Consider the following 27,178-nt stretch of genomic DNA (forward strand, 5'->3'; position numbering starts at 1 on the left):
AGCTTGGGAGTAATGATGGAAAATATAACCTCCAATCCTCTTTTACAATAGTTTCCCTAAAACTGAATTCAGATTAGGCTCCTGGCATCTTATAGGTGATCTCCTAGAAAGCCTGGGTTCAAGTCTAAATACCTCAGAATAAGATAATATTCACACATATTGATCAGCTCAGGAGATATACATTGGACAGGTAGCACTGGGCAGAGACCCAGAAAGCAGCATTCAGGAATGTCCTCATTTCTTTACCTAAGAATGTCAGAAGGGAGCTCTGGTTTCTTATCTCCTACTAAATGAGCACCCTTACTTGGAAGCTATATATGAGTGGGGGTGGGGTATAACTCTAGTCAAGACAACAATCCCTTTGTGTGAACAGCTTTAGAGTTGAATCTCTAGATTTTTCATGGTGAAAAAGGTTGTACTAATTCTCTAATTTTAGCCCATCTCATAAATGGTTTGGGGGTTACCTGTTCAAGAAGGAAAATGTTATAATAGTCTTGATTAAGGCCTTGTTGCCCATTAAGGAAAATCTACTTCCTCTGTCAAAACAATAGACACTCTAAGCTCTGTCTCTGGACTGGTTGGAGATATCACAGCTCAAGCTATCCCAAACCTAAGGGTTAATCTAGCTGGACTACCAATCACCTGGTCAAGAGCAAGAGACCACAATTCAGGAAGGCTGACTCACCTAAAGCCATGCTAAAATGATGGGAGGAATAATTAACACTTTAATCAGATAATTGTACTTTTCCTTCCCAAAAATCCTACATTTTACACTTTGTGGAGTTAGCTATGCTATGGTCTACATATTTTTGTGAGTCTTAACTTTCCCTTTTAAGTCTTAAGTTACCTTTCTCTTTATTCCAATTACTTTCTTCTATATATCCTCCATAGCATAGACATGATGTCTTGGACACTTGGGGCTTTCTCACTCTTTTTCTCTGAAGCTATTTCTTCTCTCCCCTTCCATCATGTGGATGTTTAAAATTAGCATAGTTTCTCTCTTCCCTGTCTTCATCTTACTCCTCTGGAAGCTGCTAAGATTTATAGATGTCCTATAATTTTTCTTTTAAGCTAATAAAATTCTTCTAAATTCCTTCTGAGTCAATTTTAAATTATTTTATTAATAAAATTTAGTACCTTGAGCAGGGAACTCAGTTTCCTTAATAGCATATGACATACTAAGTTTGAATTCCCAAATTTCTGGTAATAATATGGACCAGAGATGAATATTGTTTTCTATGTTGTTATCATAGACATTTATCTGTTATCATAGACATATAACTCTAGGAGTTTAAGGTGGGTCATATGCTGGCCAAATCTCAGGCTTGCAGATTTGTTATCTGTTGACTTGGCCATGCAAACACTGGGCATTAGATAGTGGGAAGAGAAAAGGCACAAGGAGTTTAGAATGACTTTTAAGTGATAAGGTCCCTAACTTCAAAATGGCATCTTCTCTAAACCCTCACCCCCTTTCTCTGATTCTGATGGGAATCTAGTCCATGGATCAGTCTCATGCTACAAGGTCCTAGTGAGAATCTGGGTGGCATATGCATATCTTCTCAAACCATAGCCAGCTCATAACTCTTTAGTTCCTTCTCACTTCAAGACTGAGGATGTTATTCTACATCAGCAGCTACAGGTGATCCAAAGAAGAAACAGAGGCAGAAAATCTATAGGCTGGCCCACTGTTTGTAGAGAATAATATCAACTACATTAGAAATGTTTAAGAAGGTTCAGGAGGTTGATGGCTGTTTCCATGGGAAGGCTTAAAGCAGCAGGAGACAGGGGCTGACTACATGATCTAAGAGGCCACATATACTAGTTCTGGATTTCGCATAAAGTCACTTCCTCTGATCCTAACAAAAGTTCATTCCTCTTACCACCATCCTGCCTTGGAATAAACCCCTGGTGATGTGACAGCAAATCCATTAAAAAAAGCAGCGGCCTATATTAGGTTTTGTTTTAAATCAGACTTCCAAACACTTTATAAGGTTATTATGTGCATATGAGCTCAGTGTGAATTTATCATATAGGTTCTTTTTAGCACATTTTAGGGCCCAGATACTTATCATAGCAGCCACTGGTGATATCTTTGCCTCATTTTCCCAAGTACATGCAAAGTAATGTAATTTTTCAAAATATACAGTCAAGGGTACCCACTTCTGACCAACTCCGCATTACCTAGAGGAGAAAAAAGAACAGGAGATTCAAACCCCATCATAGGATTTTGGTCTAGATGCAAGGATCTAGTTGAAAGGAGGAAATGGAAGAAGAGATGGAGAGAAAGGATGGAGAGGGTAAGCATGGAGGGTATTGGAGGAACACTTATTTCCTGAGCATGAAGCCACTCTGAAGGGATCATGAGCTGCAAATTAAACAATTCTTCAGCAAGAATTTTGACAAGGAAATTTCATTAGGGATTTAAATCTCAATGGAAGCTCAAGTTGCTGCATTAAGATATGAAAATTGTGCAAATATTGTTCCTTAGAATGATGTTTGTCGCAGGTCATTGAGTTTCAGTCAATGAAATTTAGAGTGATAAATGTCCTGTTGAAAATAGCTAGCAGAGGAACGATTCCAGGAGAGGGAGAAAAGAGCCCAGCAGTCGGCAGCTTAGGCCCTAGAGTCATTTGGAAGAGAAGTGAGACTCCAGTGTTAACTGGCTGCATGACCTTGAGTTCGTGTATTTTGCATCTCTACAGTCTAATTTCCACATCCGTAAAATGTGAGCTATTTCCAATGCGCTCCCCACCAGTCTGTGATTGTGAAGGTTTAATGAAATAATCCAGTCAGAGCCCTTCAGCACAGTTCCTTGCATGCAGAACAACTAACCATATACTCATAATGAAGACAAGGGAGTGGGCTAAAATCTATCCAGTACTGACGTTCTCCATCTCTAGGTTATATCAAAATCTACCATCATTGCCTTCACTCAGATGAGAATTGTGAGACTTAGAAACTGAAAACATGTGCCAGGGCTTAAAGGGGTATATAAATGTTACACTTAATAAATCTCAGTGTTTGTGTATAAACATGTTATTTTCCCTCATTAGTTGGTAGGGTCCTCAGAGCTAAAATCCCATTGTATTAACATAATCTGGTTGATTAACAACTTGGTAGTTGTTCAGAAAGGGCTATATGAATAAATGAGCTCATAAATACATCCATGTGTAGATGAATATCTAACATAATATGTGACTCTGGGACTCATCTACAGATTCTAACGTGGGAAAACCCCTGATTTTGATTTCAGGGAATTCTAGCATTTTAACTCTTACAGATATATGCCTTTTTACAGAAACTTTGAATAACAGGAAAAGGAGTTCACGCAATTCCATAACCTAAAATCCTAAAAGAACACCCCTTGAGCAATATATTTATTTTCTAACTATATATAAAAGAATGTTCATTTTGTAGCCCTACATAATTAATTTGCTGTTTCATGGTGTCATATGATAGAAACAATTCAGACATTTGTCATTTTAGTGAAAGACAAGGTATGAGATGTTTCAAAGATAAGTCTATTGTACATTATGCCTAATATTTCCTTTCCCACCACTGCTGCATGAAATAATCATTTGCACCTTAATCTTAGCTATGAAGGCTCATGAGGAAATTTTTTTTTCTCTGAGAAACACATAGTCACTAGTGTGGGTCACACACTCTCAGCATCTGCACTGATAGACTAAAAATCTGCCTCTGCAATTTGAAAGTGTCTGTCATTATCCTCATTGAATTAAATTTCTGAGTCCAATTGGATCACAAAATTTGATTAGGTGCTTTAAAGAGCAGTTATTTTACCCACTTTGTATCAGCTACAAGGCCTTCTCTAGAATTCTGTACTTGATAAATATTTTACAACCACATATAAAGTTTTATTTATTTATTTATATATTTTTTGGAAGAAGGAGCTGGTGAGATAGTAATGTAGCTCAATGAGTAAAGGCACGTGCTGCAAAGCCTGACCACCTCACTCCACTCCCCAGGACTAACACTGTCTAACTGACTTCTTCAAGCTTCCCTATGACCTCCATGTGTGCACAGTGGCATGGATGTGTGTAAGTGAATACTTGTGTATACATGTGTGTAAACATACACACACACAATGTATAAACTTAATTTGGGGGAAAAACCATTAAAAACAAGTAAAGGGCCGGGCGGTGGTGGCTCACGCCTTTAATCCCAGCACTCGGGAGGCAGAGCCAGGCGGATCTCTGTGAGTTCGAGGCCAGCCTGGTCTCCAAAGCGAGTTCCAGGAAAGGCGCAAAGCTACACAGAGAAACCCTGTCTCGAAAAAAACCAAAAAAAAAAAAAAAACAAGTAAAGGGACCATTCCCTGTTAGATTCCTGGAGCTAGGTAAGGATGGCTTGGCATGTATTGGGGACCTAAAAACTTCTTGGAGCCACAGTCACAGCCCTGGGTATCCTGGAAAAGTCACCAGTCACAAGCATAGTGGCAGGAACCGCCGGACCGGTGGCCCTGCAACCTTTCAGGTCTCATTGCTCAGTCAATCCTGCTCATCTGTGAAGCAGAACAAAGATCCCTGGATGGTAAAGAGAGATCTACAGTGAATCCGCAGAGACCTGGGTGTTGAGAATTCCAGTCTTTGTTTCTGAGAGAGAAATTCAGAGAAGAGCAACACAAAGAATGAATGCTTCTGTGGTTAATGTTCCACAGTACCATGAGTATGCTGGGAACATAACTACATTTTCAAGGACTTTAAGACATTACAGAGTATAAGACTCCACTAGCTCAGACTGGACCAAGAGGTGATTCTTTGTTCTCCTAGCTGTTCACCCAGACTCTAGGCTTTAGGCCCGGGGCACAATGAGTTGCAGGCCAGCAGGGCTACCACCATCCCCTACTGGACCTTGTAATCTGCAAGCCAAAATCCATCTGCCAAACCTAGCCATCCTCCTAGACCACAGCTACTCCCTGAAACACAGACTCTGCCAGTTCCAATTGGACCAAAAGATGAGAGTCATTGTTCTCCTAACCATTCACCCCAGCCTCTAGTCTTTAGGCCCAGGAGCATAACCAGTGCCCCCATACCCGACCCATTGCAGCCCCAGTTGCAGGCCAGCAGGCAGGACTTCTGCAGGCAGGCCTGACCAGCACCCCCACCAGACCCTGTAACCTGCAAAGCCCAATCAACCCCCCAAACCCACCCATCCTCCAAGACTGCAGCTGCTCCCTGAGACCCAGACTCTGCCAGCTCCTATTGGACAAAGAGCTCTGATTGGACCAAGAGTAGCTTCCTGAACACAGACACCATTTACACCAACTGGAGGAAGAGATGGGTAGATGCCAGTGCAAGAATACATTGAACAACATAAAGAGCAATATGGCACCACAAGAACCTAATGATTCTACATCAGCAAAACCTGAGCACCCCAACACAGAAGAAGCAAAGGAAAAGAATTTTAAAACTGACTTTAAGAAAATGACAGAGGTCTCTAAAGAGGAAATAAAAAACTCCCTTAAAGAAATTGAGAAAAAGACAAAATTGAAAGAAATCAATAAATCCCTTAAAGAAAGCCAAGAAAAAGCAATTAAACAGGTGAAGGAAACAGTTCAAGACCTGAAAATTGAAATAGAAACAATGAAGAAGATGCAGACTGAGGGAATGATGGAAATAGAAAATCTGAGTAAATGAACAGGAACTACAGATGCAAGCATAACTAACAGACTATAAGACATGGAAGAGAAAATTTCTAGCATGGAGGCTACAATAGAAGAAATAGATTCAATAGTCAAAGAAAATACTAAAGCCAAAAATGTCATAACACAAAACGTCCAGCAAATCTGGCACACCATGAAAAGGCCAAACCTAAGAATAATAGGGATAAAAGAAGAAGAAGAATACCAACTCAAAGGCACAGAAAATATATTCAACAAGATCATAGAAGAAAACTTTCCCAACTTAAAGAAGGAAATGCCTATGAAGATACAAGGTTACAGAACACCAAATAGACTAGACCCAAAAAAGAAGTCCCCTCGCCACATATTAATCAAACCACTAAACATGCAGAATAAAGAAAAAATATTAAGAGTTGCAAAGGAAAAAGGCCAAGTAACAACATATAAAGACAGACTCATCAGAATAACACCTGATTTTTCAATGGAGATTCTGAAAGCCAGAAGGTCCTGGACAGATTTTTATGCAGACACTAAGAGAACATGGATGCCAGCCCAGACACTTATACCCAGCAAAACTCTCAATTGCTGTGGATGGAGTAAACAAAATATTCCATGATAAAACCAGATTTAAGCAATACCTACCAAAACCAGTCCACAAACAGAAAGCACTAGAAGGAAAACTCCAACCTAAGGAAGTTAGATGCACCCATGAAAACACAGATAATTGATAATCCCACACCAACAAATCCCAAAGAATGGAAACACACAACATTACCACCAAAAAATAACAGAATTAAAAATCACTGGTCATTAACATCCCTTAGTATCAATGGACTCAATTTGCCTATAAAAAGACATAGGCTAACAGAATGGATATGAAAATAGAATCCATCCTTCTGCTGCATACAAGAAACACACCTCAACTTCAAAGACAGACACTACCTCGGAGTAAATTACATATTCATCACAGGAAAAATCCATCAAGATGAAGTCTCAATTCTGAACATTTATGCCCCAAATACAAGGGTACCCACATATGTAAAAGAAACATTACTAAAGCTTAAATCTCACATCAAACCTCACACTAATAGTGGGAGACTTCAACTCCCCACTCTCACCAATGGACAGGTCTGCCAGACAGAAACTTAACAGAGAATAAGGGAACTAACAAACGTTATGACTCAAATGGACTTAACAGACTTCTACAGAACATTCCACCCAAACACAAGAGGATATATCATCTTCTAAGCACCCCATGGAACTTTCTCTAAAATTGACCAAATACTCTGTCACAAACCAAATCTCAACAGATACAAAAACACTGGAATAACCTCCTGTATTTTATTAGACCACCATGCTTTAAAGTTAGAATTCGACAACAATACAAATTGCAGAAAGCCTACAAACTCATGGAAACTGAACAGTGCTCAACTGAATCACCAACTGGGTCAATGAACAAATAAAGACTTCCTAGAAATTAAAGACTTCCTAGAATTCAATGAAAATGAATGTACAACATATCCAAACTTATGGGACACTATGAAAGCAGTACTAAGAGGAAAGTTCATAGTGCTAAATGCCTACATAAAGAAGTTGGAGAATTCTCACACTAGCAACTTAACAGCATACCTGAAAGCTCTAGAAGAAAAAGAAGCAAACTCACCCAGGAGGAGTAGACAGCAAGAAATAATTGGGAGTTGAAATCATAAAATAGAAACAAAGATAATACTACAAAGAATCAATGAAACAAAGAGTTGGTTCTTTGAGAAAATCAACAAGATAGACAAATCCTTATTCAAACTAACTAAAAGGCAGAGAGAGAATATCCAAATTAACAAAATCAGAAATGAAAAGGTAGACATAACAACTTGACAATGAGAAAATCCAGAGAATCATCAGGTCATACTTCAAAAATCCTGTACTCCACAACATTGGAAAATCAAAAAGAATAGACAACTTTCTGGATAGGTACCACATACCTAAGTTAAATCAAGACCAGATAAACTATTTAAATAGACCAATAACCCCTATGGAAATAGAAGCAGTCATTAAAAGTCTCCCAACCAAAAAAAGCTCAGGGCCAGATGGTTTCAGTGCAGAATTCTACCAGAATTTCAAAGAAGAATTAATGCCAATACTCCTCAAATTGTTCCACACAATAGAAACAGAAGGAACAATGCCAAACTCTTTCTATGAGGCTACAGTTAGACTGATACCCAAACCACATAGAGATGCAACAAAAAAAGAGAATTACAAACCAATCTCCCTCATGAACAATGATGGCAAAATTACTCAATAAAATACTGGCAAACCAAATCCAAGAACACATCAAAAAAATCATCCATCATGATCAAGTAGGTTTCATCCCAGAGAAGCAGGAATGGTTTAACATATAAGAATCTGTCAAAGTAATCCATCATATAAACAAACTGAAAGAAAAAAAGCACATGATCAGCTCATTAGATGCTGAAAAAGCCTTTAACAAAATCCAACACCCCTTCATGATAAAGGTCTTGGAGAGATCAGGAATACAAGGAACATACTTAAACATAATGAAGACAATTTACAGAAAGCCAACAGCCAACATAAAATTAACTGGAGAGAAACTCAAAGTGATTCCACTAAGACCAGGAACAAGACAAGAATGTCCACTTTCCCCATATCTATTCAATATAGTACTCAAAGTTCTAGCTAGAGCAATAAGACAACAAAAGGAGATCAAGGAGATATAAATTGGAAAGGAAGAAGTCAAACTTTTGCTATTTGCAGATGATATGATAGCCTGTATAAGTGACCCCCAAAGTTCTACCAGGGAACTCCTATAACTGATAAAAACCTTCAGTAATGTGGCAAGGTACAAGATTAACTAAAAAAAAAATAAATAAAATCAGTAGCCCTCCTATATACCACAAATGATAAATGAGCTAAGAAAGAAATCAGAGAAGCATCAACCTTTACAATGCTACAAATGATATAAAACACCTTGGGATAACTGTAGCGGAAGTTTTCTCCAGTCCTGCCTGGCCCACGGTCAGAACAAATCCCTCTCATCCACCAGTTCTGGAGCCACTCAGACTCAACCAAGCAAACACACAGCGACTTATTTTGTTTACAAACTGTATGATCCTGGCAGGCTTTATGCTATCTAGTTCTTTTATCTTAAATTAACCCATTTCTGCTGTGGATATCGCTCTCTATAAATAAAACACTGATTGGCCAGAGACGCAGGAAGTATAGGCGGGACAAGGAGAGAGGAGAATTGAGGGAACAGGAAGAAGGAGGGGGAGACACTGCCAGCCACCGCCAGGACAAGCAGCATGTAAAGATGCCGGTAAGCCACGAGCCACGTGGCAAGGTATAGATTTAGAGAAATGGGTTAATTTAAGATATAAGAACAGTTAGCAAGAAGCCTGCCATGGCCATACAGTTTATAAGTAATATAGCGTCTGAGTGATTATTTTATATGTGGGTTGTGGGACTGTGGGGCTTGGTGGGACCTGGAGAGAAGCTCTCCAGCAACACATTTCTATTAGTCTATAAGTTGCCACATGGCTTGTGGCTTACCAGTATCTTTACATGTTGCTTGTCATGGTGGCAGCTGGCAGGTTCTCCTGACTCAGCCTTCCTGTTCTCAGAATTTTCTTCTCTGCTTGTCTCATCTATACTTCCTGCCTGGCTACTGGTCAATCAGCATTTTATTTATACAGAGCGATATCCTCAGGAGGTAACTAACTAAACAAGTGAAAGACTTGTATGACAAGAACTTTAAGTCCTTGAGAAAATAAATTGAAGAAGATACCAGAAAATGGAAAGATCTTCCATGCTCATGGATATGTAGCTAGAGTTTTCCTGCCTGACCCACAGTCAGGACAAATCTCTCTCACCTGCCAGTCCCATAGCTGCTCAGACCTGACCAAATAAACACAGAGACTTATATTGCTTACAAACTGTATGGCCGTGGCAGGCTTCTTGCTAACTGTTCTTATAGCTTAAATTAATCCATTTCCATAAACCTATACCTTGCCATGTGGCTCGTGGCTTACTGGCATCTTCACATGCTGCTTGTTCTGGTGGCGGCTGGCAGTGACTCCCTCTGCCTTCCTGTTCTTTCTTTTCTCCTCTCTGTTAGTCTCGCCTATACTTCCTGCCTAGCCACTGGCCAATCAGTGTTTTATTTATTGACCAATCAGAGCAACACTTTTGCTATACAGAACATCCCACAACAGCACTTCCCCCTTTATTTTTTTTTCCAAAAAGGAAGGTTTTAACCTTAACAAAGTAAAATTACATATAATTTGGGAATTTGGGTGTAGCTTCTCTTACTACTTCCTGCTGGAGGGGGCGCTGTATCTTATGGGGACACAAAGAAAATTTTAGGATTATGGAATATGTATATTCCTATGTATTGTCTGAGCCAGTTGCCTTCAAACTATTCTGGATGTTGGATCATCTGGGCCTTGGTGTCATCGGAGACCTTTCAGGGGGTCTTGGCTGGTCAAACCTGATGTATCTTAATCGGCATCTTCACATGCTGTTTGTCATCGCAGCTGCTGGCAGTATCTCTGACTCAGCCTTCCACTTCCCAGCTTTATTCTCCTTCTTGTCCCGCCTATACTTCCTCCTGCCTGACTACTGGCCAATCAATGTTTTATTTACCAACCAATCAGAGCAACACATTTGCCACACAGAACATCCCACAGCATGGATAGGTAGAATCAACATAATAAAAATGGCAATCTTACCAAAAACAATCTACAGATTCAATAAAATATCAACACAATTCTTCACAGACCTCGAAAAAACATTACTCAACTTCATATGGAAAAACAGAAAACCTAGGATATCTAAAATAATCCTTTACAATAAAGCAACTTCTGGAAGTATCACCATCCCTGACTTCAAGCTCTACTATAGAGCTATAGTAATAAAAACAGCTTGGAATTGGCATAAAAACTGACATGTGGACCAATGGAATTGAATTGATGATACTGACATTAATCCACACACCTATGAATTCCTGATTTTTGACAAAGAAGCCAAAACTGTACAAAGGAAAAAAGAAAGCATTTTCAACAAATGGTGCTGGTATAACTGGATGTCAAAATGTAGAAGATTGCAAATAGATCCATATTTATCACAATGCACAAAACTCAAATCCAAGTGGATCAAAGACCTCAACACAAATTCAGCTACACTGAACCTGATAGAGAAGTAGGAAGTAGCCTAGAATGCATTGGCACAGGAGACCACTTCCTAAATATAACACCAGTAATACAGACACTGAGAGCAAAAATTAATAAATGGGACCTCCTGAAACTGAGAAGCTTCTGTAAGGCAAAGGACACAGTAAATAAGGTAAGGCAACAGCCTACAGAATGGGAAAAGATCTTCACCAACTCCACATTTGACAGAGGGCTGATCTCCAAAACATATAAAGAGATCAAGAAACTAGACAGCAAAATACCAAACAATCCAATTAAAAAAATTGGCTACAGGTCTAAACAGAGAATTTGCAACAGAAGAATCCCAAATGCCCGAAAGATATTTAAGAAATTGCTCAACATCCTTAGTCATCAGGGAAATGCAAATCAAAATGACTCTGAGATACCATCTTACACCTGTCAGAATGGCTAAGACTAAAAGCACTGCAGACAGCTTATGTTGGAGAGGATGTGGAACAAGGGGAACACTCCTCCCCTGTCGGTGGGGGTGCAACTTGTACAGCCACTTTGGAAACCAGTATTGGAGTTTCTCAGAAATTTGGTAATCATTCTACCTCAAGATCCAATGATACCACTCTTGGGCATATACCCAAGGAATTCTCAAGCATACTACAAGGATACTTGCTCAACTATGTTCATAGCAGCATTATTCATAATAGCCAGAACCTGGAAGCAACCTAGATGCCCCTCAACCAAAGAATGGACAAAAAAAAATGTGGTAATATACACAATGGAGTATTACTCGGCTGTAAAAAAAAAAAAAATGACATCATGAAATTTGCAAGCAAATGCATGGAACTAAAAAATATCATTCTGAGTTATGTAACCCAGACTCAGAAAGACAAACATGGTATGTACTCACTCATAAGTGGATACTAGATGTAAAGCAAAGTATAATCAGACGACAACCCAAAGCTCCAGAGAAGTTAGGAAAGGAGGACCCTAAGAGGGATGTAAGGATCACCTTGGGAAGGGAAACAGAGGAGATCCCAATGAGTAAACTGGGGACAGGGGGGCAATAGAGGGTAGGGGATGGGGGATGAGAACATGAGGAAACTGGATGGTCGAGCTAGGGGAAGGAAGGAGTGGGAGAGCAATGGAGATATCTTGATAGAGGGAGACATTATGGATTAAGGGAGAAACCTGGTGCTAAGGAAATTCCCAGGAATCCACCAAGATGACCTCAGCTTAGACTACTAGTCATGGTGGAGAGGGTGTCTGAACTGGCCTACCCTACTAATCAGATCGATGAATACCCTAACTGTCATCATAGAGCCTTCATCCAATAACTAATGGAAGCAGATATAGAGATCCACAACCATACACCAGGCTGAGCTCTGGGAGTCCAGTTGAAGAGAGGGAAGAGGGATTACATGAGCAGGGTCAGAGGGTGCGGGGGTGTCAAGTGTGATGGAGAAATCTACAGAAACAACCGAATCAAGTTCAAAGGAACCCACAAACTTTAAACGGAGAGCTGTGGAACCTGCATGGGACTGGACTAGACCCTCTGCATACAGGAGACAGTTGTGTAGCTGGATCTGTTTGAGGGGTCCCTGACAGCGTGATCAGGATCTGTCCCTGGTGCATGAGCGGGCTTTCTGGATCCCATTACCTATGCTCCGACACCTTGCTCACCTCTAATAAAGCAGGAGGCCTTGGTCCTGCCTCAACTGAATGGACCAGGCTTAGATGTCCCATATAGGAGAACTTACCCTTTTAGAGGAGGGATGGGGGAGTGGGGGGGTAAGTCGGGGGCGGGGGGAGGGAAGAAGGGGGTGGGAGGAGCCGGAGGAAGGATGAGAGGGGGATCTGCGGTTGGTATGTAAAATAAATAAAGGAAATAAAAAAAAAAAGAAGTGAAGGAGAAAAGGAGGTGAGAAAATGGGAAATACCGACAGAGAGAAAAGAGAATGACGAATGAAATGCCAACTAGACACTTTAGGAAACAGCTTTTTTGGGGGGCAGAGAAAACTAATCACCAAGCTCGTTTTTGATGTGAGCTTCACGATGCCCCAAATGTATGTGTCCAAGAGCAACTTAAATAGAGCTTCAGACACGAGCTCAGCAAGTCACCGCAACTGCAGGAAGAAGACAATCCAGAGCGGCCCACTGACACCATGGGCTTCTGACAATGTCTAGAGAGCGGTACTGCACATTTCACCGAGATCCGGATTGGCTGCTAGCCTTTTGGCAACCTTCACCCTCCTCCAGGGAAGGGACGTTTGCAAACAATGACAGGATGAATGCCTTGCCAAGATGGAACACATTTAAATGAAATTAAAGGAAAACTTCATTACTTTAAGTAAGTTTGCATTTAGCCAAGATAATTTGCCTAGAAATTTTTGGAACAAATTGATACACACATTGTGACAAGATATTGAAGACAGTCACACATGTTCTTTGTGTTATAAAATATAGGTGGCCTGAAAAGACCACCTCTAGCTATAATTAATATAAAATGCTTCCTAAAATAAATTTTTGAGTCCATCCAAATCTCCTTTCTGTAATGATGATTCATTTGTGGCAGCCATTGAAATAACTGTCAGAGGCAAACAAAAATTTTTGCTTTTAATCAGAACTGGTCATTTTTACATATAAAGTTGCCTTTAAATTCATATAATAACTGAAACTCATAACCAATAGTATTTGGGGTTGAAAAAATGCTATTTTTTCATGAAGGAAAAAAATTATTTCCTTAGTATTATAATCCTTGATATGAAAATAGTGTGGGCAGACTGGAGCTGGGTTTTTAAAGTCTGTTTGAAAACATCTTAAGTAATTTTGTACACATATTTTCTTATTTCAGTAAGGTAAATGTTAATAAGTTCACCATTATCACAAATTACCAGACAAAGTCTCAGAAGCAATATGAAAATGCGGTTTCATAACATTCTTTAGAGTAATTAATGAGCTATTTCTCTGTATCCTTCTTTCTGCAACAGAGTGATATTAGGAGCCAGCCTGGGTACTAAGGCAGGGGGTTGCCTGAAGTTGGTTACCAGCAGAGGTGCGGGCTGGCATTAGGCAGAAGGCTAAATCTTACATGGTGGAAGAGTTAGACAGAGTTAATCCCGACTGTGCTTTGAGCAGGGATAGCTCCCGTATTTTCTATCCTTGGCAGCTTTCAGAGATGCAGGAATGAAATACAACCTTCAGCCCAGTTAAGACCTTCACTCAGGCAAGACTGCCTATACATCCCATTACATAGAAGAAAAAGGCTTGACCTACTTGGATCCGATAAGATGGAGTCTGTTTTCGGCAGAAATTGATCACAACGGACTCCTTGGTAGCCTTCTTTGCACCTGAGAAAAGGGGATAAATGACAAATATATGCATGTGGTTGTGGAAGATTTGAGATCTCATCAAGCAGATTCAGCATTAACAATGAAGTGAGAGCAGTCTACTTAGACTTTTTTATTTGATTCAGCCTATTTCCCATATCCATGGGCAGATTCTAGATTCTAATTTTGTCCAAAACAAACAAATCAACAAAAACACCAGAAGAACACAGCTATGCAGTTATAGATGCAAACACAGTACTCAAAGAACAAATCCACATCCCAAATACCCCTCTCAGCAGTGTGGACAGTGGTCATCCTACACGCCTGGCACCAGGGGCATGTTTCCTGTTCAATACTCTGGTTTCCAAATGCATTCAGAGACATTTTGCAAGCACCATTTTTCTTACAACAGACATTTTCTAATATTACACACCAGTTACAGATTTAGGCTTATTGTATTATTTCCTTGTGTTTTATTGGTTCTCTTCTTTGCTGATTTTGCTTTTTTGAATTCAATCTGTAGCTCTTCTTCCTGTCAGAGTCACTTCCTTTCCAGAAATATCAACAGATCACCTGGCATGGTCTGAGGAGGCATCTAAGTCTCCCTGTTTGCTCCTGTATAGTTAGAAAATATATGCAAAGTACCTGGCCTCTGCCAGGCATTGTACAGGGCAACTATCCTGAGTGAGTATATTGCTGAGGCTAGGAACACCCTGGAAGCTTTGAGGTGCATCCAAACCTTCAGTTCTGCTTGTTCTGCTTGGCTCAATCAATTATGGCTGCTTGATCAGCTCAGACAACCACCACACATCTACAGCCACTTCAAGCTACAAATGTAACTAAGGTCCCAAACACTGTTTGGATGCAGTCTCTTTAAGTGAGAAGGCAGTATTTACTGGTCTTCCTAAGGTTTAATCCGTCATGCTTGAACTAAGCAGAGAAGTCACCATTGTCACCTGTGAGATGAATCCATCCTACTTGAAGAGGGAAAAATTGGGTTGCTGTCATGAAAATCTGGTTTGAAAAACAACCGTCTGCTTGTAGAAATCTATGAAATTGACACAAGTATTCAAAGAGACAGTCTCGTGGCACTTGCCAGGAGGACTGCGAATGCTTCACTCGGACTATGCTTTGTTTTCTGAGTGTGAGAAGTATTAGATGAGGCTTACTGCAACAGGAGCAGCAATACTGAAGGCCATTTTCTGCCTTTCATTTTGAGCTAAATTGGAACTCAGATAATCAGACAGGCTCTCTTCAACACCTTTTTAAAACATGAAACTCTCAAATATGTTGGTGATTTTTCCCCATAGTCTGAGAACAAACATTTCTACTATGTGTATACAGATATCTCAGAAATCACATGTGCCTACAAATTCATTTGAGCAAACCCTTATCTCCCACTGCTTTAAAATATAAATAATATCTGTTGTGGCTTGAAATAAAATGGGCAAATGCTTGACTTTCTAATAGTGAAAAGTCTGCCAGACCATACTTAGGACTGAAACATATTTGTGATAAATAAGATAAAGTTCAGTTTTCTGAAAGCTGCCCTGATGCTGACATTTATGCTCATCTAGAATTATCAATGCCAAGGTACCTCAATCCTTATTTCTCTGTGACTGTGAATCATGCCCTGCATATGTGTTATCATACACATACACTTTCTTGAACTGTTATTTCCAACCCGTGCGGGAGATTTTATATATCTTTTAACTGCTTGTACGTTTATTTAATGTGGAAATGACATCCTAGTGGGAATGACAGCCTTTAAAGGGAAGCACCATTTTTTTTGTTTGTTTCTTTGCTCGCTTTGCTTGTTAAAGTTCATTGTTACTTAAAACACATTATTCTATTTGTGTGTGGAAAATAAAATAAAGGAAGAGGTTTAAAATTTTTCCAGTCTTGAACTGATTGACCATCAATCAGAGCCCACCTTAGAGTATTAGGCTTCAAGGAATGTTAGGAAAATTATAAAGTGAGTCTTTTCCAGCTACCTTCATACCTGTGGGCTGCAGGTAATAGAGCTTGATGGTGAGTGTAGCAGCCTTGCTCAGACTAGGGAGCCCAGCATAAGCCCCACAGCCACATACTCAACCACAGCAAGCCCTGCTCTGTTGGGAAAGATGCAAGCCACTGCTAATTGGTGCTAGGGTTTGAAAAACAACATAAAAATTTCTCATTTAAAATCACACATACACCACCTTGATAAATTCAGATTATCCAAACATGAAGATGGAATGTTGTTAGCGTGGACTGCTGATGAAGTGATTTGGATCTATGAGAATGCTGAAGCATCAGGGGAAGGGGGTATCTTCAAAAACAATTCTATTGCATGAATGAGTCTGGAGAATCCTCTCTTGGGGTGATAATTGACAAATATTGTGTGGTTTGCTTCTGCTTCAGTTAGTTTGGAAGATGAATAGAGTTATTGTTTTCTTTTTGAAGAATACAGTGTAAAGAATAAGAGGGGTGTTTATATGCCAGAATACTGGTTTCATCTTAAAGTATGGCATAATGAATGGCATTGAAAAGTACATGTGTAATATTTACTGGTAAATATGGCTTTCTTTAAAAAAGCACAAATCTTGCCTTAGCTGGGTTAGTAATCTGTTCACCTTCTCTGCTTTTTTCTGAAAGCTCACTCAGTCCACCTATTCCTGTATTCCTTTGTCTTTTAGAAGCCTGCTTCATAGCCACTATATTAAAAAAATACAGTATTGTCTAGTCATTTCACAGGTAAGTTTTGATTCTACATACTCGGGCAGTAAACATTAAGGGTTGACAAAAGGTTGCATGAAGAAAATGAGAGAATTATTACCAAATGTAAAATAAGCACCAAGCAAAGTTGGTTTATAAGAGCTGAGACGTGTTACTGTGGGCAAAATTAGCCTCAAATATCCTGTGTTTACTCAGAGCTGAAGAAGTTGTTTCTTTAGAAAATGTAACTTCTTAACACACATTTCGCTTAGTTTCCAAGTATATAAGGTCATAATGAGGAGGATCATGGAGATGACATTTGAAGCCAAGTAGGGCAGATGAAAAGACATAGACACAATTATGATTGTTCCCTAGAAGAAGAGAGACTAACCACTGGCAATGGTGGACATGGAGTTAAGAGAGGGATGGGTACTCTGCACACCCAGCTCCAGTATCTTCCAGGTCTAGTCAATGGTGAGCCTAGGTACCATATTACACTCATGTCCCCAGAGTGCAAGACTGTGTAATTTCAAATGTTCCCACATGTCCAGTTTAATTTGAAATAACAGGCATCCTTTTGGATCATTTTTCTCTTCTACATTGCCCCTGAGAAAAAACCCATTGGCTGGTTTTAGCAAACAAAAACCAAACAAACAAACCAAAAAAAAAAAAAAAGAAAAGAAAAAAAAAAGATAATCAGTAACCAAAGGGAGAGCCATGGATATCAGCCAAGATGAGGAAGTACAAAACACATTATCTTTGGCTAGAATTCAATGTTGTTTTGTCTGGCATGATAAAACAGAAATAGTCAATATATCAAGACTGCATGTGGAAGGACCCCAAAGAAAAGAGTTTTAAATAGTTCAGTTGGCACAATTTCCCTGTCCCATGAACATCTTGCCAGGATAGTGAATAGTAATGAATATAGAGACTCACGGTTGCTGAACGGGCTAAGGAATAAGCAATAGTTGAGTGTTCAGCCCTAAATGGGACATGTACAACACCCCCTCGAAGTCTCAAGGAACAACTCAAAAACAAGAGCAGAAAGAATAAGAGCAAGAAGATGGGGAGAAGTGTTGCAGAATATTATTTTAAAGTGTGTTACTTTTGTTTATACTGCATTTGTTTAACTCTGTGAGGCTGTGTGACTGTGCCTGTCTAAAACACCTGATGGTCTAATAAAGAGCTGAATGGCCAATAGCAAGGCAGGAGAATGGATAGATGGAGCTGGCAGGCAGAGAAAATATATTGGAGAAGAAATTGGAGAGAGAAGAAAAAGAAAGGGCAAGAGAAGGAAAGGAGGATGATAGGGGCCAGCCATCCAGCCACCCAGTCACCCTACCAGCCACTGAGTAAGTGTAAAATTTACAGAAGTCAGAGAAAGGTAAAAGCCAAGAGGCAAAAGGTAGACGGGATAATTTAAGGAAAGCTGGCAAGAAACAAGCCAAGGCAAGGCCGGACATTTATAAGTAAGAATAAGCCTCTGTGTGTGATTTATTCAGGAGCTGGGTGGCAGGACCCCGCCCCCCCAGATGAGCAAAAAAACAAACAACAGAGAGGGGTAGTGGAGTACTGGCTTCAGAGTGTGACAAGAACAATGCAATGTGATCTCATAGCAGCTGATGCTACTTCCTATGTTAGGCCAGAACAAGACTGAGTCTGTCAACAGCCAATCATGGATCATGGAGGGATCACCAGGCCTATCCCTCCCTACTGACTATCAATACACTCATGAGGAGGAGCAGTAACTGGCTTCAGTTGTATACCCAAAGCGAGCCAATTTGGCTCCAAGGATTAGTTCCGTGGTCACAGAACTGGCAATGGTTATAATCAATGGGTCATAAAACAAAAGGACACACAAATGTAGGGAAAGAACTAGCATAGAGGTCGGAGGGTGGATAACAGGTGTGGGAGGGAGGGAGATAAAGAGCAGTGGGTGAGAATAACTAGAATGCACTATATACACATATAAAATTGCCATAAAACAAGTTTAATTGACAAAAAAGAAGTTTGGTCATGGGTTTATGTTCAACAGGAGCTGTCATCTTTGATTGACTTAAAGCAGTTCTTGCAGCCATCAGCTCAACTATTAACATCATTTTCACCTCTTTCTTACAGTTCTCATACAACAGTTTACTTGTTTGAGCCAATGATTCTAGTATGGGTAAAAGCTGCAGAATCCCCAGGTGCCATTACTAGTTATCCAATGCTTCCAGAATTTGAATTTCAACATCTTAATAGAATAATTTAATTTAACTTAAAATGCATGTTAGGTGAAATACATTTTTCACCATCTCTTCCTCCTTAATTTTCTCATTTCTTAGTGGAAAGTGTTATTGCTCACCTGGACTGTTCTCTCATTGTTCTCTCTTCGTTCTCATATATGATCTGATTATATACGTGGATGATCTATCCAACACAGTCTTCACAAACCATCTTCTTCATTAATATCATAATTAGTAAAGAGTTAGGTTTCTATCCTGATGTTTCACTTTCTTTCTCTTTCTTTCCTTCCTTCCTTCCTTCCTTCCTTCCTTCCTTCCTTCCTTCCTTCCTTCCTTCCTTCCTTTCTTTCTTTCTTTCTTTCTTTCTTTCTTTCTTTCTTAGTTTGGTATTTCAAGACAGGGTTTCTCCGTGTAACATTCTTGGATGACCTGTAACTCTCTTGTAGACGGGGCTGGCCTTGAACCAAAGAGATCCGCCTGACTCTTCCTCCTGAGTGCAGCCCTTCTCACTTCACTTAGTTTTTGTCTGGATGTATTTTATATGATTTTTTTTTAGTGTTTTTGTTTACCAATTTCAACTCAAGTATAATAAAATGAGCATAATAGAAGTAAGAAAAAATAATACATAGAGTTGATATACTATACTTCTGATTTGGCTATTTTCATACCTAGAAACCTTATGCTTTGTGTCCACAGGATGGGCTTTGGAAAACGCAAAAATGAAAATATCCTAACAATGAAAATATATGGAAGATTGTTTCAATTCCTGTGTTGTGTAGTCTTTATACAAATTCTATGGGAAGCATAAATACTTGATTTTAAACAAACTTTTAAACAAAAGAAATCAATTATTTCTCTGAAGGAACTAGTGGCAGAAAAAGTATATATATTTTTGGTTATTTAGCCCTTTATCCTTAAAAAAAAAGTGGCCATTACTTTGGATATGCCCAGAAATTAGATATCTGGTCATAGTGAATCACTCTGTCAATTTTAAAAACTCTATGGAATTTAGATTTGACAGAGAACAATTCATCCAAGTATTCTACCTTGGCTTTTGCCAAACCTCTTCAGTGCCAGACTTTGCATAAGGAAAATGAAGAAACCATGATGAAGCTACATTTAGCATTGGGGGTTGAGTAGTGCATCTCCTGATCATGAATCCTGATCCTGGGTCTAGTGTTTAATGAATGCTTAATCTTTCTCATCCTTGAAGATAATAGTAGCTAATGTCTAGAATTACAATTAGTAATAAAAGATCCTATAAAAACGGCTCATGGTAAACATCCAATAGATTCCAGTTCTCAGTGTCCCGTGAACTATCATCCCAGATTTTTCAGTAAGGAGTAGACGAAGCAAAGTTATCAATACTAATTCAAGATCCCACAACAAGAATTTGCACTTCCTCCAGACTCAGTGGACTGACTTCAAACTTCTGCTTTACCTATGAACCCTCTCATTCTCTCCAAGGAAATTTGATCAATATACAGATTGGTATTTATTCTACATTTTATGTAAGATTAAATAGTTAAAAATGTGGTTCGGGCACCATGAACTGAAGTTATTATTTTAAAAGTGATAGAACTTGATCTGTGAATTGTTATCCAATATCAATATGTTCTTAGGCAAGCAGCATTATAGACACTGATTTGGTCTTGATTTCAAAAGTTCTTACCACTTACAGCTGGGAAGAATCCCCAGGAAAACATTACTAAAGAAGCATAACATTTCTTTCTCTTTTATTCATAATTACAAATTATAGATATGCATGATGTATAACATGTTTTCAAATTTATTTTGAAATATATTTCAGAAAGTGTAGCCAAATAATATAAGCAATGTCTTACTTTTTTTAACAATAAGAATACTTAAAATTCATTCAAAAATTCTTAAGTACATAATAGTTGTTGTATAATTTATATAAGATACAGTGTGTGTTTTGAACTTATTTCTTTTATGTCATTATTTGGAATGTATGTTAGTACAGCCAATGTGGAAAACAATGTGGAAGTTATCAAAAAGTAGAAAATATATCTGGTTCAGCAATCTCCCTATTTACTTTGCATAGACATTCAAAAAAAATGAAATAAGCATGTCAAGGAAATATTTTCATGTCCATATTCACTGTATTGTTATTCACAGTAGCCATGGTATGGAGTTGACCGAAGTATCTAGTAATAACAAAGGAAAAATAGGTAAAGAAAATAATGGAAACAATGAGATATTCTCTTAGTGAGGGTTTCTCTTGCTACAATAAGATGCTATGACAAAAAAGCAAGTTGGGGAAGAAAGAATTTATTCAGGTTACACTTCCACATTGCTGTTCATCACCAAAGGAAGTCAGGACAGGAACTCAAACAGGTCAGGGACTTGGAGGCAGGAGCTGATGCAGAGGCCATGGAGGAGTGCTGCTTACTGGCTTGCTTCACAAGCCTTACTCAGTCTGCTTTCTTATAGAACCCAGGAACATCAGCCCAGAGATGACACCACCCACATTGATCACTAATTAAGAAAATGCCTTACTGTTGTAGAACAGAGTATTTGTTTGACTATGTAAAGATATGTTTCTTTTGTTTATGTTGCAGAATAATTATTTAACTATGTAAAGATGTGTTGCATTTGTTTAACTATGTAAAGATGTACTGCTATTTCATCCTGCCTGCCTAAGGCACCTGAGTGGACTAATAAAAAGCTGAATAGCTAATAGCTAGGCAGAGGAGGGATAGGTGGGGCTGGCAGGAAGAGAGAAAAGAGAAGTCAGCCAGCCAGCTGGGGGCCAGCTAGCCAGACACAGAGGAAGCACGAAAGCAGGATGGACTGTAGGTAGATGAGGTAACAAGCCTCTGGGCAACACATAGATTAATAGAAATGGGTGAATTTAAGTTACAAAAAATAGTTAGAAACAAGCCTAAGCTAAGGCTAAGTATTTATAATTAATAATATGCCTCTGTGTCATGATTTGGGGGCTGGCAGTCCAAGAAAGCCTACTACACCTTACATATGGAGCTAATGGAGGCATTTTCTCAACCTAGGCTTCTTCTCTGATGACTCTAGCTTGTGTCAAGTTGACACAAAACCAGCCAGTACAGATACTTTCAACCAGAATGAAAAAAATTGGTTTTGTCCTTTGGAACATCACAGATGAATATTGTACACACTGTATACATCACTGAAATACATTGTGTTGTGAGGAATCAGCTAAGAGCAAAGAGCGGAATCTTATACAATATTGCTCATTTGTGGAACTTAAAAAGTTGAGTTCAGAAACAGAATAGAAAGGTGGTCTTCCAGGAGCTTAGGGCTGGGCATGCACTGTTGATGACACTTCTTCATGGTAGACTATCTGGATTAAAAACAAAACTTAACGCTAAAAACAATTAACCAACCAAACAAAAACAAAAAATTGGTTCAAGTAATCTGAAGTGAATGGCCCAGTATGAAAGAGATAGATCTGGAGAAGTCACAATTCCAAAAGCTGCTTGTTCTAAATGATAAATGTGATGGGTGGACCAGAAATTTTTCTCCCCAGGGATCTGCAGTCTAGAGTCATTGGCTCAAAATCATTAATGGTTTTAGAACAAATTCGCGTCCCCAGCCAGTCTTTAACTGAAAGTAGAATGTAGGTTTGACTATGGAGAATATCGTGACATTGATTAAAGAGTAAGCTTTCTTTAGCTGAACTGAGAATTTAATTAAGTGGTCTTATTTTAAAAGGAACACTAATTAAGACAGCAAGATCTGTAAGTTAACCACTTGGTATTAACATTATCTACAGATTAGCTATGGGTACAGACTTTCTACAACACTTCTGACTATAAAAGGAAGAATTTAGGGTTGGATTTGTATAAATTTCAGTGTAGCAGCTGCCTTCTATAATGCAGAGATTTATCAACAAGTATTTACAATACCTTATCAATTTAGAGGCTTCCCAACATGTCATCAAGTCCATGACTGATGAAAATGATTCCTCTAAGGTCATTCTGATATTTCTGACTAATAAAATTGAACCCAAAATCTTACCAAAACGACCACTAGGAATTGTTTAACAGTTTATCCCTTTGGGCAAAATTAGGATATGAAAACTAATGGAGACGAATTCCTTAATTTAAAACTGCTATGATTTCACATGCAAGCTTTAAGTCTTCTACTTGGATGCAGGAAATAGAATACATTCAGTCACCAAGAGACAAAGGAAAATAGTGACATCAAGTAAGACATACTGAAGAGACACAGTGCAAATGAGTGATTATGAAGCACTAAGATCTTCTCCACCAGGCAGTGTGTCTAGCAGCCAGGTACAACATTTGCTGTCACTACCAGCAAATCAGTGGCCATTTACTCAGATCCTATCACTTCACCTGGGATTATGGCACAGTCTCTTGGGGAGAGTCATTGCTGAGGTGTGATCACATTAGTCTCAATGAACACTTAGTCTTTGATATGGTTGCCTGACCCTACTTGCTCTTGTCTTTCACTTTTCCCTTAATATTTCAGTCATAAAACTAAAACATATAATGTAGTATGAAGGTACCAGATAATTTAGGATACAATATAGTATGATTTAGTACAAAGATGGGCTGACGGAACAACCCTTTCCACTTTAGTTTTGATTTTTATCACATCTGGAAAAAAAGCTACAGAAAATAAACCTACTAGCATGGTGGAGCTGGTGAGGTCTCTCTCTGTGAACTGAAGATACTTTTGATCCCCTGTGATCTGTCTCTTACTCCTATGTGACTAAGGCATATTCCTATATGACTATCCTTACTCCTATAAGACTAAGGCTACTTTTAAGATGTCCTTAATCTTTGTTGTCTCCTAATGACTCTACCTTCAGGTGTTATCACTGGGAGTAAGTGAGGCTTAGGGGAGCATCACAATTCTGGCCATTATAGATACCAAGGTGCAGAACTGATATCCACAGAATAGCCAAGGCTACAACTTGAATTCCTCTATACACAGCATGTCCAGAGAAAAGAAAAACGCTAGTTTACTTTGTATTTCAGATAAATAGGATTGCTTTTATGGCATATACAATATGTGAGGCAGAAAATAAAATTATATTCATTGTTTCCATGAAGTCCAAGTCTAACTTTGCTTACTGTGGATTATTTGCTAACTCAGGCAAACGTACATGGAAGAAAAACCATCCAGGGAAAATTACCAACAGGACTACCTAGATTTAAGCCAAGGTATAGCTTTGTTACCATAACTATTACATCAGAATTCAGGTATGTTTTCCTTTTCAACGTTGCAATGTCGGTTTTATCTTCCTTATGCATCCTTGGATTAACCACATAAAGCGTTCACACAGCCCAGTACGTGCCTCTTCAACAGCCTGGGCACTGACAGGCAACTTTACCAGGAAGTGATACTCAACTGAGTAATGCTGTGTGCAGTTGTTGGAGTGTCTGCCTTGAGTGGACCACCACCATGCTTCGCCTACCATCAAAATAAAGCAGAAGAGCTCTTGGGCAGCAGCCCCACTGGCATGGACGGTTAAAGGACTTCTTCTTGCTTCACTCTTCAGCTCACTTTACTTTGGCTATCTTTAATACTGTTGTGCTATTGAGTTTGAAAAGCAGTGTGTACACGTGCGTCACACAGGGCAATGATCACCAACAATCAATAACCAGACAGAAGAAGAGACCCATGTGAGGGGCTGTGGTGTCCTTTCTGGAACTCAGTGAGGGGCCTGAGATGGTGAGAGAGTATGTCATTCATAAGAGATCAAGAAAGTCAGCTTATTTTCTGTCTGAGCTGGGTGGGCGACTCCCTGAAGCTAAACGCTACAGAGCTTGATAAGGCAGAATCAGAGAAAAAAAATAGATGAGAGGTAATTTTTATTTTAAAGGTGTCCCTATGATTAGCATTATAAAAGAGAAGGCCAATTCATTAACAAAGAGACTGATAAACCACCCACAGCATGTTTCAAAATAAGTGGTAATAATTATTGTCTCCCTGAGAAAGAGAGCAAAGTAGCTACACAGTGTCACTCACAAATCAGTTTGTGAACATCACAGAGCATACTGCAAAAAGTCACAGAGCTTTCTGATTTAATCAGGGCAGGGAAGAAGAAGAGTTCGCCAGTTTACATGTCTAGATCATAGAAAGTTCTCCGTTAAATGTAAATTGTTTTCTAAAGCCATCTTAGAAGCCTCTAGAGTTCAGAGCCCCAATTGAACAGCATAATTTCCCATTGATGCCAGGATATTGTCCAATCAGCTGACAAGGATCAGCATATCTACAGTCTAGAAGACTTGGGCAGCTTTGATAGGAATCTGCAGTACTGGATCGCCCTTGTGTGATAAATGATTTACTGCTGAGGAAAAAGGGATAAAATCTTTCATTATGTATGACATTCATCAGCAGGAAGGAATCTTTGGCCTGAATGGAGAATGATTTCATATTAACACACTTCATGTAACTCAGACTATGAGAAGTTTAAAGCAGAACCAGTCTTAAAAAAATAAAAAAGTATGACTCAGGTGCTTAGATTTAAATGGATACTCAGTTAAACATAATCATTAAGAGTTTGGAAACCTGTTAGGAAGAAACCAGAGAATTGTGTGACTAGATCAACGTTGGTTTTGCACAAAAGTCCCATTTCTTAATCATGCTTTCTGCACACTGAAATACCATTAAGACCAACCTTGGAAACTAAGAATAATAAACTAGGTAAGGAAAAGAAGGAAGAGACTAGCTGTGGGGTAACTGAGAAAGTCGCTACTCTGTGTAGAATAGACCAACCAGGACACCGATGCCATGTGTTATATGAAACAAGCAAAGAGGAAAATCTCAAAGAAAATTGTGTGATAAGCTTTCCTGTGTTTGGGGAGAGGTCCCAGTGAGAAGGTAGGCCTAGGGAGCTGGAGAGCAGCCCATGGTTGGCTGCTCTACCCATTGAGCACTCCTGCATGGTGTCTGCTTTGTACTTCAGGCTGATTGGCCCTGGGGTTCAAGGGATTCTCCTGCTGCCAGTTCCCATCTCCCACTAGGAATGCTAGGATTAAAACTACGTGTCCTGTTGTGTGAGGCTTTTCTGTAGGTCCTGGAAATCTGAATTCAGGTTGTGAGGCTTGCCGGGCAAGCGCTTTACCCACAGCTGGCATTTGTGCATTTCCAAATTTAAAAATATGCTTACTGGTGATGCCACACAGGATGTGGCGGGCAATTTAGTTTTGAAATATGATTTAGATTCTTTATTGTGCTGACTATATCAAGCAGTGCTATTTTCATGTGACTTTCTGTAAATGGAATGCCCCAATATTATATTATATGATGCACAGACACTTTTGTGTGTATACACACAACAAAACCAAAACATTCCCTCCTAATTAAACCAGATGCATATGTAGATTTTATATCCAATGTATATATGCTGTGAAGAAGAAATCACAAAAAGCACCTGCTTTTACAGCAGCATTGTATAGAGGAAGAAGTTTTGAAATAAGAACTGGACACCTGGGTAAGACATAAAAGGGCACAAGTAGCAGAACAAGGTCCAGGACCCACGTATTCTTTCTAAATTTAGGGTTCTCTTTGCTATTTCATAGTTTCTTCTAAGAATCAAAGACATTCCTAAATTCATATGCCACATCTGATGCCAGATGTTTCCAAATCATTTCGATGAAACATTCTTTTGTAGAGAGGCCAGTGTAATCTAACTGGCTACAGCCCTACTTTCCTATCTTCTTCTACCTTTATGTCAAAGCCAAGTTTAAAAGGAGGTGATGATATTAAAGCTACTGACATGGAATGGAAATGAGAGTGAAGAATATTATTATAAACCTGAATGTTTTTGCAACATGGGCAAATCACACACACACACACACACACACACACACACACACACACACACACACACAAACAACAGACACACAGACATCTACACATACAGACATACACAGAGTAAGTGGGGCCAGCTAAATGGAATTCAGAAGAGTACTTTTGTTAGTTACCTTTCTGTTGCTGTGATAAACACCATGACCAGGGCAACTCAAGGAAGAAAGAGTTAGCTTTAGCTGACAGTTCCAGAGGGGTGAGAGTTCATGGTGGCAGAGAAGGAGGGTGGCAGCTGGAGCAGGTAGCTGCTCACACCTTGAACCACAAACA

The 27,178-nt window shown here is 39.2% G+C and overlaps 1 protein-coding gene across 10 annotated transcripts in view; it reads right to left on the reverse strand.

Annotated features, from left to right (window-relative positions):
• Positions 1-27,178, reverse strand: part of Nrg3 (neuregulin 3) — a 1,068,996-nt gene that overhangs the window by 238,933 nt on the left and 802,885 nt on the right. For all 10 annotated transcript variants that reach the window (XM_052734004.1, XM_052734003.1, XM_052734001.1 and 7 more), the window contains exon 3: positions 14,092-14,165. In XM_052734004.1, the coding sequence (XP_052589964.1) occupies positions 14,092-14,165 (74 nt within the window). The remainder of the gene's footprint in view (positions 1-14,091; positions 14,166-27,178) is intronic.

The sequence above is a fragment of the Peromyscus californicus genome, unplaced genomic scaffold (assembly GCF_007827085.1).
Source record: "Peromyscus californicus insignis strain IS unplaced genomic scaffold, ASM782708v3 Scaffold_12__1_contigs__length_115047231, whole genome shotgun sequence".
NCBI classification, from domain to species: domain Eukaryota; kingdom Metazoa; phylum Chordata; class Mammalia; order Rodentia; family Cricetidae; genus Peromyscus; species Peromyscus californicus.